The sequence below is a fragment of the Malania oleifera genome, chromosome 5, assembly GCF_029873635.1.
Source record: "Malania oleifera isolate guangnan ecotype guangnan chromosome 5, ASM2987363v1, whole genome shotgun sequence".
Classification (NCBI taxonomy): domain Eukaryota; kingdom Viridiplantae; phylum Streptophyta; class Magnoliopsida; order Santalales; family Ximeniaceae; genus Malania; species Malania oleifera.
Genome location: NC_080421.1, coordinates 38,116,385 through 38,131,817, shown reverse-complemented (window position 1 = coordinate 38,131,817; position 15,433 = coordinate 38,116,385). Strand labels below are relative to the sequence as shown.

Genomic DNA, 15,433 nt, shown 5'->3' with positions numbered 1-15,433 from the left:
GTCGCTGACCGGGTCGCGGGTCGTAGATCCGGGTCGCGGGTCGCTTTGCGGGTAGGATCTCGCCAATCGGGCGAGGAAGACGCGTGCAGGCGCGTGTCGCGGTCGCCGGAGTCTTGCCGGCGCGTGGGAAGAACGGTGCTTACGTGGGAGGCTCGTGGGGGCGCGTGGGAGATCTCCCTGTGTCCGTTTGAGACGTGATTTTCACCGTTGGAATCGTCTCGAGTCGAATTGCTCAATGGTAGGCTCAATTTGATATTTGGAGCAACTTCAAAACTGAGAAGAAACTTGAATTTCTTCTCTGTTCACCTCTGTTTGGTGAATTCCGGCGTACCTGGACGCTCTGATACCACTGATGGGTGGAGAGGAGCACTCAGTCACTGGCTGTGACTGAAACTCAGTGAGGATAAATACCAAACAAGTATATTTCAATCTGAAAATAATACAGAGGAATTAAAATCTCTCTCACGGCTCACTGGCTAATCTCTCTCACACACCACATTTTGCTCACATTTACTCACACACAACTCAGCTATTTATAGTAATTATAGAAATCAAATAATCAACAATGGTGGGTGCAAATCTTCAATAGCGGTGGGCTGGTAGGTGGAGTAGGTTGCCTGCAAATCTCCAATGTCCACAACGGTGGGCTGCCGGTCTTCAATGGAGGTGGGCTGCCGGTCTTCAAGTTTAATCTTCAACACTTTTCTCTTGTTATTTCTTTTCTTATTACTATCATTAAAAAAATTTCTAATAGTTGGATACTAGAGGAGATTTTGTGTTTATTATTTGTAGGCTTAGTATATGCATTTTTGTGTTTTTGTTTTTTTCATTTGCAAGTTTCGGAATATAAAATATTTTTCAAAAAGTACTATTGCACAGTTTTTAAATTGTTGTCGAGCTTGATTCACACTCAAAATTGTATGTTTAGAAATTTTTAAAACTGCATTTGTTTTAAAAATTGTATGTGTGGTTTCTACTTGTTGTAGTGCGTGATTTAGAAAATTATCTATGTTAAAAAAAACACACACACAAACTTGTACTTTGTCTGTGTAACACAAATTCTTTATACACACAATCGATCCCAAGCCCGGATAAAGGAGTAAGGGTGCGTTAGGTAGCTAACAGCCAATACGTAAAACTTTTTTAGATCTTATTGTCATGAATTCTTACCAAATTCACATATGAGTAGAAGAGAGTTAAATAAATTGAAAAATCTGGATTTAAAATTTGGTACACTAGTATAAAGAAACATAAAAGTGGGGTGGGTATTATTGTAGAGAATGACCTAAAAGATGTCGTAGAAGATGTTAAAAGAATAGGGAATAGGATCATTAAAATCAGGATAACGACTTGAAGTTAGTGAATGTCATTAGTACGTATGCTCGCCAAATAGGATTAGCAAAACATCTTAAAATATAATTTTGGAAAGATATGAATAGTATTTTACAAGGAACACCAATGTGTAAAAAGACAGGAGTTGATTTGAATAGTCACATTAGAAAGGATAATATAAAATATAAGAAGATACATGGAGGCCATGGATATGGAGATAAAAATGAGGCTAGCGACACAATCTTAGATTTTGCCATGTCTTATGATTTGGTTATATCGAATGCTTGCTCTATAAAAAGAGAACACTTAATAACCTTAAAGAGTGGGGATAAAAGAATTCTTTGATTAACTAATCTATTCAACACTATTATAAAAATCAAGAAAATTCCAGAAGAATGAAGGAGGGGTACATTAGTACCTATGTACAAAAATGAAGATGATATTCAAAACTGTAATAACTATCATGGAATTAAGATTATGAGTCAAATGATGACATTATGGGAAAGGGTAATTAAACATATAATAAGATTAGAAATGAATATTTTAGAAAATCAATTTGGTTTTATGCTTGAGCAATCAACAATAGAAGTTATTTATCTTTTAAGAAGTTTAATGGAAAAGTTTAGGAAAAAGAAGAACTTAATATGGTTTTTATTGATTTAGAGAAAGTTTATGATAGAGTGCCTAAGGAAGTTCTTTGGTGGGTCTTAGAAGAGAAGGGGGTATGTAGTAGATATACAGATGTCATTAAGGATATGTATGATAGAGTAGTGACTAGCGTTAGGACTGTAGGAGGTAAATCTAGAGATTTTCCAGCCACAATAGATGTACATCATGGTTCTACTTTGATTCCTTATCTTTTTACTTTTGTAAGTGATGATCTAACTAAGAATATCCAAAATGAGATACATTTGTGTATGTTATTTGCAGATGATATCATGTTAATTGATGATAGTAGGAGCATAGTTGAATCTAAGTTAATACTTTGAAGAGTCACATTAGAGTCTAAAGAGTTCAAGATAAGTAAGAATAGGATAAAATATATGAAATATAATTTTATTAATGTAAGGAGTAGTAATAGAGTGAAGATTAAACTTGATAATCAATAGATTAATAGCATTGATGGATTAAGATATCTTGGATCTATTATGCAAGTTGAACGGGAAATTGAAGTAGATGCAGTACATAGAATTAAAATAGGCCGAGTAAATGGAGGATTGCATCAAGTGTGTTGTGTGATCGTAGAATACCCTTTAAATTAAAAAGAAAGTTTTATTAGACGACTATGAGGCCATCTATGCTTTATGGTTAAGAATGTTGGGCAACTAAGAAAAAAATTACTAAAAATAAAAGTTGCTGAGATGGTTAATGTGGATGAGTGGTTTAACATTTAATGTTAAAGTAAGAAATGAACATATATATAATAATTTAAACATAACACCAGTTGAAAACATAATAAGAGAGGGACGACTTAGATCGTTTGAGCATTTAATATATAGACTTAGTAGAGTACCGGTAAGAAGTGACTTAGTTATTGTGTCTAACATGAAAAGAGGTAGGGGTAAGGGTAGACTTAAAATAACCTGAAATGAGATATTGAGAAAGAATTTAACAACCGTTAATCTAATATAATAAAATGCCCTTGATTGAGTGAATTGGTGGAAAATAATTCATGTAACTGACCCCACCTAGCAATACTTAAGACTTGTTGTTGTATTGATTATTTTTTTTTGTTAATTTTTAATTTTAGAATAAAATTTTATTTTTACTATTATGAGGTTCTGTTTGGATCAAAGATTTTTATTTTGGAAAAGGAAAAGAAAGGAGAATAATGAGGAAACTCTTTTTCATTGTATTTTCCTTCTATATTAAGTATTATTAAAAATTAAAGTTTGTTTTTATATAATTAAAAATTAAAAATTTAAATATTAATGATGTGTAAAATTAAAATTTTTACTCACAGATTTTGTGTATTTTTTTTTTTTTTGACTTTTTCTAATAACCAAACATAAAAATGTAAATTCTTTGATATTTTTTTTCCCTTTCCTTCGTGTTTTCCAAGTTCTCCATTTGGAAATTGAAAAATATGAAGGAAAGAGAAGGAAACCATAAAAGAATCCAAATTTTCATTTTTGGTTATCAAGGAAAATGAAAAAGAATTAAAAAATATATCAAATCAATAAACAAAAATTTGGTTTTGTACACAGTTAATATTTAGTTTTTCTCAATTATTAATCATAATAGAAAACAAATTATTTATAGTAGTATTTGATATAAAGAGGAAATATAATGGAAAATGAGTTTCTTTCTCATTTTCCTTTCCTTTCCTTTGCCCCCACCAAAATCCATGATCAAAATTGACCCTTAATGTAGAGAGAAAATACAATGGGAAATTCATTTTCTTCTTATTTTTCTTCCCTTTTCTTTTTCCAAAACAAAATCTTTGATCCAAACTATTGACCTAAAGGGTAGTTTGGAACAAGCATTTGTTGTGGGAAAGAAAAAGAAAATAAAAAAGAAATTCTATATCAACAAAAAAAAAAAAAAAAAAACCAAACCTTAGTCCCACTAAGTGGGGTTGGCTATATGAATCCTTTTTCGCCAATTTATGCGATCATGGACCATTTCTTTTGATAGATTTAAGGATATTAAATCCTTACTTACTATCTCCTCCCAAGTTATTTTAGGTCTACTCCTATCCCTTTTACTACCCCCCACAGTAACTAAGTCACTCTTCCTCACAGATGCACTATAAGGCAAAAAGAAATTCTATATCAAATACCAATAAAAACGAATATTTTTTCTAATATGATTAAAAATTAAGAAAATCCAAATGCCAAAAGATGTGTAAAATCAAATTTTTTTTTATTGATATGGTATATATATATATATATATATATATATATATATATATTTTACTTTCCTTGATAACCAAACATGAAAAAGTAAAATATTTTTATTAGATTACCACTTTACCTAAAAGTTTAAGCTGTTAGGTTGTGGGCCAACAATGTATATCAAGTTTTAACACTCCCCTGCATGGGTAGCCCGATAGCACGTGGAGAGATAAACACATGATAAATAGCACCCATAATAAGGATTGTAATATTTATTTTTTTTTTAAATTGCGGGCAGCAAGACTAGAACTCAAGACTTCGTCTTAACCCAACTCTGATAGCACGTTAGATTACCACTTTACCTAAAGGTTTAAGTTGTTAGTTTGTGGGCCAATAGTGTATATCAAGTTTTAACAATTTTTTATTTTTCTTTCCTTTCCTCAATATTTTTCAAGTTCCAAACGAGCTAATAGGGATTTTGTCGGATATGAACCAAAGGAAATGCAGTTGGACAAAACACCTTGAACAGATATCATGAGAAAAACAGAGGTATTCTTAAGAAAATAATGTTTTGAAACAGTTTGATCTGTATCATGAAAGCACCTTTATTTGAAGCTCTTCGTGTGCTTACTACTCCTTTCCAAGGATCAATTCCATGTTTTAATTTTGTCATTGTTGTGATAAACATAATTTTTTTTTTTGGCTTCAAGTTGGCATATCATTTAGGTAGAGGTGCTTTGTTCAGACTATTGATTTGATCCCAAGCCCACTTATAAATTTCTATTGCCAAAAGTAATTGATTCTGACTCACTGATTGTAATTGAATCAATTTTATTTTGTAGTTTGTTTGCCATGTGTTACGTGAAGTTTCACTCATTTGGCCTCCACACTTTCCAATATTAAAAAAAAGAAAAGAAAGGAATTACACAATTTATACTCGAGTCAAGTCAACACAGTAGAACACTCAAACTCAATTGCAAATTCTTAAAATTAAAACTTCACTCGACTAATGTTGATTTGGCTATAAAAATAATGCAAGATACATATATTAAAAATATATAATATTAATCATATGCATAAAATATATTATATTACTTTCATAAAATAAAAGTAATAAAATTACAAAAGATTGATTGTGCATGGGAGCATATTACAAATTTAAACTTAACTGATTATCTTACTCGAGCAGGTTAAACATGATTCAAACTTGAGTAAGATTAATTGGGTTGAGTTCGAGTAGCTCGTGAGCCATCTTGACTCACTCATTTCCTTATACATGAGAGTGTAGCCATGTTTGCATAAATGGAACTAATGCATATATGGTTAGTTAATATTTTGTGGTCCATTAGGTTTTCCTTTGGCTATTGCATGAAAAGAAACAACAAAGTTCCCTTTTTCTTTTGGTCTCTAACCATCTTTTCTTTTTTGAAATATAGGTTAATGATCATTTAAACTCATTTCCATGAAATTTTATTATATTGTTCAACCATGTGAGATTTGATTTGAACAATGTTGATTATCATGATTCTCTTGGTCATATGAACACATGTTGGTAAGATACCCACTAGTGGTAAGATACCCATTAGTTCTTCTTACTCATTATTAAAATCCACCTAATATGTTTACACACTCTTAGGTGTCACAAGTTGAGCTTGTTCAAAACATTATACTTGTTTGTTACTGCTTGTCTTTTATACATTGGACGAGTAACCATTATATAAATAGTAGTGTATGTTTTATTCATCAACTGCTATAATATTTTAGTGTAAAATGGGTGTATGACTCTTTAGTCAATTTTATATTTCCAAATGTTGGAGTTTGAATAGCATATAAAACTCTTTAAGGAAGGGTGAGTGTTTATCAATTATTGCACAACTTATTAGCATTTGTAAACGTGTTTAACTTACTTGCCTCATTCACTAAACATACATTGCCTATGGAGGTGTTAGTAATGAATTGAATTATTTTACTACAATTTATCATTTGATTCTTAGTTACTACAATTGCTTCCACTTACTTTGTATTTGATGGTTGTGAATGTGCTCTAGTGGTAAATTATGGTATATTTTCAATTGACTAGTTAAGCAAGAGTGTTATGACTAGTATTGCACAACCCTCCACAAGGGCTAAAGTGTTCGAATCATGATTTGAGGGAATGTTTGAACCCGAACACATACCCCTTATAAAATGGGACCTCTAGAGTTGGTTGAGCTAAGGAAGCAATTGGATGAATTGTTTGGTGCTAGCCCTATCCAACCTTGCAAAGCATGCATTTTATGGCATTTGGATGATGTTTTAGAGGGAACATGATGGTCCATATTGTGGTTGTGTGTAGTCTATAAGACACTAAACAAAGTTGCCATGAAAACAAAATAAGTACCCTATTTTGAACGAAGAGTAGTTTGATTAAATGTTCAAAGCCTCTTACTTTACAAAATTGGACTTGTGGCCGAGCTATTGACAGGTGTGGATTACAAGGGGATGAATAAAGACAATCAATATGACCAATATGACACTCATGAGTTCTTGTGATGCCATTCAGTTTGACCAATGCTTATTCTATTTTCTATAGTTTAGTGAACAATTTTTTCTAACCCACTCCCTTGACACTTTTATTTTATTTTTATTTATAAACTTTTTATTCTTGGTACATGATTTTTTTTGGCCTTGGCCCCATTAGTTGGTCTATCATTGCAAAAATAAGATAAATTATAGTCTATCTAGGGAATGCTGTAAAAAAAAGTGATTTAAGTTGCTAGAAGGGACCCTCGAATAAGTACATTTGCTTAGGCCATGCATGCTTTGTATGATTTTTTTAAAAGACACTTAATTAGTGGAGTGTGTTGTTTGTTTATATTAATTAGTTATTTAATATGAAAAATGGAAACTATGTTGAACCTTTGTTGATTGCTTGGCTATCATAGTCAAATTTACTACATGCAATATACAAGCTTATGACTAATTGCATTTAGCTAGAATTTTCTTAAGTAATTGGTCATTCCACTTGAAACTAGGCGAACCTTTTTCTTTGCTTGGTTTTTTTAGTTTAGTAGTGTCATAAATCAGTTTGTAGACTATTTACCTAGGTTATTGACCTATGATATATCTTATAAAGAACGATATATAGAACATGTAAACATGCATTCATAGACAAACTTTAAACTAAAAAAAAAACATTTTATTTATTAGATAAAAGACCTTGCTTAAACATACGAACAAAAGTTCACCTTCCTATTAACAATAAGGTTAAAACATAAGCTTGGCCTTTAAAGGAGAGCATGGTGGTAGTTCTAGAAACGGAATGACTTGAGCTTGATCTAAGAGGAGGAATGCCTAGGGCTAGGAGACAATAGTAAGTGCTCATATTTCCTATTTTGTTTCACCTCTTGGGCATCATTAGGGGAGATTTGGTATGAGTTGGTGATCACTTGAAGCGGCAAGCCCCTTAAAATTGAACCATAACCAGCTAGAGAGCTCACCATCGGTCGGCTACTCGTTTTAAAGAACATACCTTCAAAGCCACGTTTTCCAGCCTTTAATATAGAGACAAACAGTTGAGGGATGACAAACACTTCTCCTCGGCGTAGTGTTTCATTTAGGGCAATTTTTCCATTGTAATCTACAATTTGGATATGGGCATTGCCTTTAGTCACGTAACCAATGGTGTGACTATTCATTGTGTAGTGCGGCGCTAACAATGCGTTCTTCAAAATGCAAAAATCCAAAATTCAAGAATTAATTAATAGTTCACAGTATATGATTAATATAAATATCAATAATTTTTTAACTAAAATTTATGTAATCTTTATATGATTTTTTGTCAAACTAGATAAATCAAACTATTCAAGATGTTAGACACATTACCGGAAGAAGGTCGAGTTTCTCAGCACTCATGTCTGCAAGTCGAAGGATGGGAAGAGTGTTCTCATTTACAACATTGAGTCTTCCAGCTTTCTTAGCATAAATGTATGCATCCTTTGGTTTATCAATGTTTTGGTTAATTTTCGTCGTGCAAGAAGCTTCTTCCAAGCCATTTTGTTTTTCTGGAACTGTATCTTCTTTCCCCTCTTCATCTTGCTCTTGCTCACTAGGCCTAATCACTTTTATCCCTTCTGGAACTTTAACAATAAGACCAAGATCGTTCTCCTCGTCCTGCATTTGCTTTATAATTTCCACCGAAGTGTCATAGACCTCAGCCAACAACTCTGCATTCAATTCACGGAATATATTTTGGAAGGGCTCATGGTCTTCTTCACTCTCTCGTTGCCCCTTGGGTACCCCACCAGCAAGGTAAAATGCCTAGTCATAAATTTAATGAAGAAATTAATGATCACAGATGATGTTGACGAAATTAACTAGTGAATGAAGTTAATAAAATGAGAAAAACAGGGACGATAAAAAGTTTTTACTCTAAATCTTCGGCCGAGTTGGTTATTCTCGTTGTCGAGGTCATTGACGGAGACAGCAACTAGATCCTCATCGCCGTCGTTTAGGCAGAAGTGGGTTACGCCAGATTGGAGGAGTACGATGTCTCCCTGCTTAACCCGGTGCACTTTTTGGTGCTGGTCTCTTTTAATGCTGCCACTTTCCTTTTCTTTCTTCTCATTGGCCTCTCGGCCACCAGTGCTCGTCTCAGAGTGGTATGTTTCTGGACATCCTGGATATGTTATACCTAGCAAGCCTCTACCTGCAATATTTTCTTGTCTTGTTAACTTCTTTTTGAATATTCTATGAGTTAGAAAAATATATAAATAGAAGGAAAGAATGAAAAAAAAATAAAACCATAAATATATACTGGTTCATATAGCCATATTTGTGTATGTGTCTCTCTATCTAATTTAAGTGCAGATTTGTGCATGCAGAAAAACACACCTCTTTCGATGTAAACGAGGCGAGGTGCAGGATGGAAGTTGGGTAAAGAGAGGGTCTTGGGTTTCAAAGTGTTCTTCAACACCACGGCTCCGACAAACTGGAACTGGTTTTCATTCGGATCAAAGAGCTCGGTCAAGCCACCATCCGACTTGATTTTGCGGGACGGTCTGCTCACTTTGAGCTCCTTGAGCTGGGGTCGCCCAGTTTCGCTCTGGCTGGTCTCCGATGGCTGCGTCCCAACTGCCATGGACAGAAGCAGAGAGAGGAGGAATATCGGCAGGAGTATCCTAGTAGCCATGGAGGGAGATGATGAGATCAGAGGAAGCAGAGAAGGAAGGAACTGAATTGGTGAGGAGTGATGGTGATGAAATATATAGTGTGAAGGATTTGGGGTGTAGTGGGAGATGCGGCGGCTGAGTGGCAATACAAATTGTCTTATTTGCATGGGCATGCAGGCAGTAGCGTTTTCTTCATGTCAAGCTGTACTGGTGTTGGCTGCCACCTCGCCAAGGCTACAACTCATGTGTTATTGTCTTATATATATGTGTGTGTGTGTGTGTGTGTGTGATGGATTCTCCTAGCTACAATGCATTTGATGGCATCTTAATTAATTATCTCAATAAAAAGGCAACCAACTTAATTTATCATGTGTTATTAAGATATCTTATCAATTAAAAATTAACCATCTTCTCCCGTATTTTAATGTAATTTTATACCTCAACTTCAATTATTGAATCAAAGATCACATAGGAATATTAGAGTGTCTCCAAATTAAGTATAAAAAAAAAATTAATACATGCTATTAATTATATATAATTAAAGAACGTACATTATTTATGATTATTTTTTATCTACACTCAATTATAATAATTTACTTTAACCAACATCAATTCTACATTAATGCAACATTTTTGAATGAGGCAATAAATGATCTTTGAAATGGACTTGAACAATACCAAATAAGACTTGGTTCATGATAAAGTTACCTAGAAAATCAAAGCCTTTAAGCTCTATGCAAATTAATGAGCGGAAAAAAAATATAACACATATGGATCCATTCAAATTCTTAATTTGTTTAAGCTAGGTTTATAGATGAGGATTATGAAGAAAAAATTAGCGATATTACTGATAAATTATTTTTTATAATTATTCGACCGTGGCACGTATGAGTAATATCCATTAGAGTTGTTTTGGATTCATCAACATCGATTTATAATTTATATGACAAAATGTTTGATTTTATGATTTCGTTTCTTGGTATGAGTGTTTTAATCTAAGTCTGCAGATGAGTATGGTATCAATATATTAGATTTTATGGAATGACATGGTAGGTACTTATATTAAAATTTTAAAACTATTATGAAAATTATGCTAATTATTTGCATGAATTTATTTTAAATTATTAAGATGAGTACTTAGTTATCTTATTCACAAATTTCATAGTGGTTTTAATAATTAGCATGACATTAATTTATTGACATCATAATTGTTTGTGCAATTACACATGAAACCTTTATCAAACATTTCATGTTATTGTTCATGTGTTTGGTTCAAAATTATGTAAAGAATTCACTACCTTGTAAAATTTCCTTCCATTTTCTGCATAACATAGTCTTATAGTTGCTATGCAAACATTTCCTCATCTTGATAGCCACTAAAAATGTGTTCTCAAAATCCATTTGATGTGCATATAATTAGTAGTTCCAACAATACAAAAGTTTACATAAAAATTATAAATTGCACATATAGAAAATTTTACGAACATATTACTAAAATTTTTTCTATATAGTCAATAGAGACAGTGGTGGCCCCAAAAATATTTCTAAGTAGCCAAACATATATAAAAATTCTGCAAACATATGATTAAAATATTTCTATATAATCAAAAAGGAAAGTTGTGGACCCAAAAAATTTTCTCAGTGGAAAAACATATATAAATGATATATTTGCAAAGATATGTTATTTTAAAACATGTACACACTCATTCGACACTAACAATAATTTTTTTATGTAACAATATTTACCATAAAGTCCTAATCTTTCATATCTATTGCTTTTGAGAATGAGGAAAATGAGTATTTTCAACGAGGGCATTTCTCTACTTTAAATGCAACCTATCATTATTTTTCAAATTTCATTAGAGGACTTGCTCTATTGGAATATATATGGGTTTGCCGCTAAATTGGGTCACTAGATATGAGAAACTATCACATAAATTGGATGTACACAAGGATCTAATATGATTTTTCCATGCATATGCATTTTACCTAAATAGGTATTTTTGTACACATGGCAAAGTTATTTTGAACCCAATATATACACCGGACATATCTGATATTTTCTCACTATGGTTGTATATAGACTCTCAGGCACAAAACAATGTTGGCATAAAATAGATTGCCTTTTTTGAGTATAAATATGTTCAATCACTTGTCAAAATCCTTTTGGATGTAATTTTAGAAGGAACATGATGGTTCATTATTGTTGTGCATAGGCTATGAGGCATCGAAAAAAGTGACCATAAAAAAGGTACCCTTTTTGAAATATAGAGTTGTTCAATTAGTTGTCCAAAGCCTAGTACTTTGTAAAAATTGGCCAGATATGACTCTTATAAGCTATTGGCGATGCCATTTAATTTGATCAATGCTTATATTATTTTCTATAGTTTAGTAAACAATGCATTCTGTAGACACTCAACTTTATTATCTTACTTGCTCCCTTGACATTTTTATTTCATTTTTATTTATACCATTCTTTTTGTACGACTTGTTTTTGGCCCCATTAGAAGATCTACAATCACAAAAATAAGATAAATAGTATTTTACGAGAGGAATGCTATAAAAAAGAGTGATTTAAGTCTTTTGCACACACTCCAATATAAGAACATTTGCTACTGCTAGAGGCCATGCATATGTTGCTCCTAATTTTCAAATGATACTTAGTGGAATATTTTGGTTGTTTCTATTAGCTATTTCGCATGATAAATGGAAACTGACATTAAACCTTCATCAGTTGCTTAGCTATCATAATAATAAAATTTATTACACCTGCAATACAAGCTTAGGACAACTTGCAGTGAACTAGAATTTTCATGTGGAGATGCTCATTCAACTTCAAACTAGGCCAATCTTTTTTCTTTGCTTGAGTAGTTAATTTATCCATAATTTTGTTCCGCATTAAACTAATTTGTTGACTGCTTACCTGGGTTATCTTAATTAACCTAAACTTTATGTCATAAAGAAAAATACATTGAACAGCCAAGCATGCACCCATTAAAAAACTTTAAACTAAAATACGACATTTTATTTATTAGATAAAGGTCTTGCTCATACATACAAACAAAAGTTCACCTTCTGATTTACAGTAAGGTTAAAACATAAGCCTAGCCTTTATAGGAGAGCATGATGGTAGTTCTAGAAACGGAACGACTTGAGCATGATCTAAGAGGAGGAATGCCGAGGGCTAGGAGACAATAGTAAGTGTTCGTATTTCCTATTTTGTTTCACCTCTTGGGCATCATTAGGGGAGATTTGGTATGAGTTGGTGATCACTTGAAGTGGCAAGCCCCTTAAAATTGAACCGTAACCAGCTAGAGAGCTCACCATCGGTCGGCTACTTGTTTTAAAGAACACAACTTCAAAGCCACTTTTTCCAGCCTTTAATATAGAGACGAACAATTGAGGGATGACAAACACTTCCCCTCGGTGCAGTGTTTCATTTAGTGCAATCTGCCCATTGTAATCTACAATTTGGACATGCGCCTGGCCTTCAGTCACGTAGCCAATGGTGTGGCTATTCATTGTGTAGTGCGGCGCTAACAATGCGTTCTTCCAAATGCAACAATCCAAAATTCAATAATTAATTAATAGTTCACAATATATGATTAATAAATATAACTATCGATAAATTTTTAACTAAAATTTTTGTACACTTTATATGATTTATTGTCAAACTAGATAAACCAAACTATTCAAGATGTGAGCACATTACCGGGAGAAGGTTGAGCTTTTCAGCGCTCATGTCTGCAAGTCGAAGGATGGGAAGAGTGAGCTCATTCACAACATTGAGCCTTCCAGCTTTCCTAGCATAGATGTATGCATCCTTTGGTTTATCAATGTTTTGGTTAATTTTCGCAGTGCAAGAAACTTCTTCCAATCCATTTTGTTGTTTTAGAACTATATCTTCTTTCCCCTCTTCATCTTGCTCTTGTTCACTAGGCCTAATCACTTTTATCCCTTCTCGAATTTTAACAATAAGACCACGGTCGTTCTCCTCGTCCTGCATTTGCTTTATAATTTCCACCGAAGTGTCATAGACCTCAGCCAGCAACTCTGCATTCAATTCACGAAATATATTTTGGAAGAACTCAGGGTCTTCTTCACTCTCCCGTTGCTCCTTGGGTACCCCACCAGCAAGGTAAAATGCCTAGTCATAAAGTTAATGAAGAAATTAATGATCACAGATGATGTTGACGAAATTAACTAGTGAATCAAGTTAATAAAATGAGAATGTTTGAGTGATGACAAAAAGTTGTTACTCTAAATCTGCGGCCAAGTTGGTTATTCACGTTGTTGAGGTCATTGACGGAGACAGCAACTAGATCCTCATCACCGTCATTTAGGCAGAAGTGGGTTACGCCAGATTGGAGGAGTACAATGTCTCCCTGCTTAACCCGGTGCACCTTTTGGTGTTGGTCTCTTTTTATGCTGCCACTTTCCTTTTCTTTCTTCTCACTGTCCTCACGGCCACCAGTGCTCGTCTCAGAGTGGTATGTTTCTGGACATCCTGGATATGTTATACCTAGCAAGCCTCTACCTGCAATATTTTATCGTCTTGTTAACTTCTATTTGAATATTGCATTAGTTAGAAAGATATATAAATAGAAGGAAAGAATGAAAAAAAATAAAATCGTAAATATATATTGGTTCATATAGCCATCTCTGTGTGTGCGCGCGTGTGTGTATCTAATTTTATGAAAGTGCAGATATGTGCATGCAGACAAACACACCTCTTTCGATGTAAACGAGACGAGGTGCAGGATGGAAGTTGGGCAAAGAGAGGGTCTTGGGTTTCAAAGTGTTCTTTAACACCGCAGTTCCGACAAACTGGAACTGGTTTTCCTTCGGATCAAAGAGCTCGGTCAAGCCGCCCTCTGACTTGATTTTGCGGGACGGTCTGCTCACTTTGAGCTCCTTGAGCTGGGGTTGCTCGGTTGTACTCTGGCTAGTCTCCGATGGGTGCGTCCCAACTGCCATGGATAGAAGCAGAGAGAGGAGGATTATCGGTAGGAGTATCCTGGTTGCCATGGAGGGAGATGATGAGATCGGAGGAAGCAAAGAAGGAAGGAATTGAATTGGTGAGGAGTGATGGTGATGAAATATATAATGCGGAGGATTTGGGCTGTTGTAGGAGATGCGGTGGGCCGTGTGGAAATACAGGCTGTCTTATTTGCATGGGCATGCAGGCAGCAGCATTTTCTTCATGTCAAGCTGTAAACTTGTGTTGGATGCCACCTCGCCAAGGCTACAGCTCATGTGTTATTGTCTTATATATACGTGTGTGTGCGCGCGCGCGCGCGCGCGTGATGGCTTCTTCTAGCGACAATGCATTTGATGACATCTTAATTAATTATCTCAATGAAAAGTAAACCAACTTAATTTATTATTTGTCATACTAAACTTATCTGATCAATTAAAAATTAACCATGCTTTTTGTAGTGGCAGATCATGAGATTCACATATTTTGATGTAATTTTCTACCTCAACTTCAATTATTGAATCGAAGATCACATAGGCATATTTGGGTATCTCTAAATTAAATAAAGAAGAAAAATTAATACATGCTATTAATTATATATAATTAAAGAACGTATAATATTTATGATTATTTATTATCTACAATCAATTATAATAATTTACTTTAAACAACATCAATTCTACATCAAGACAACATTTTTGAATGAGGCAATAAATGATGTTTGAAATGGACTTAATAATACCAAATGAGACTTGGCTCATGATAACGTTACCAAGAAAATCAAAGCCTTTTGGCTTTATGAGCCTTTTGGCTCATAATTTTGTTCCACATTAAACTAATTTGTTGACTGCTTACCTGGGTTATCTTAATTAACCTAAACTTTATGTCATAAAGAAAAATACATTGAATAGCTAAGCATGCAGCCATAAACAGACTTTAAACTAAAATACAACATTTTATTTATTAGATAACACTCACTTCATTCCTATTAAAGTCAACTACTCTATGGACATACTGGCAGAGATTTATGTTCAGGAGATAGTTCATTCTCATAGTGTGTCGGTCTCTATAATGCCAGACCGAGACCCATGTTTCACATCATGGTTTTGGAGGAGCTTCCAGGCGGCTCTAGGGTC

At 33.8% G+C, this 15,433-nt stretch overlaps 2 protein-coding genes across 2 annotated transcripts; both read right to left on the bottom strand.

Moving 5' to 3' along the window:
* Nucleotides 1–7,325: 7,325 nt before the first annotated feature.
* On the bottom strand, nt 7,326–9,526 carry LOC131156169 (11S globulin seed storage protein 2-like). The gene is made up of 4 exons (XM_058109632.1): nt 9,042–9,526; nt 8,579–8,856; nt 8,034–8,468; nt 7,326–7,873 (listed from the first exon to the last, which is right to left on the bottom strand). The coding sequence occupies exons 1-4, from the start codon at nt 9,490–9,492 to the stop codon at nt 7,487–7,489; spliced, it is 1,551 nt and encodes a 516-aa protein (XP_057965615.1). The 5' UTR covers nt 9,493–9,526; the 3' UTR covers nt 7,326–7,486.
* A 2,796-nt stretch (nt 9,527–12,322) lies between these two features.
* LOC131156168 (11S globulin seed storage protein 2-like) lies at nt 12,323–14,560 on the bottom strand. Its single transcript, XM_058109631.1, has 4 exons — nt 14,050–14,560; nt 13,579–13,856; nt 13,032–13,466; nt 12,323–12,868 (listed from the first exon to the last, which is right to left on the bottom strand). Exons 1-4 carry the CDS (start codon nt 14,345–14,347, stop codon nt 12,482–12,484), a joined length of 1,398 nt encoding a protein of 465 aa, XP_057965614.1. The 5' UTR covers nt 14,348–14,560; the 3' UTR covers nt 12,323–12,481.
* Nucleotides 14,561–15,433: the final 873 nt, after the last annotated feature.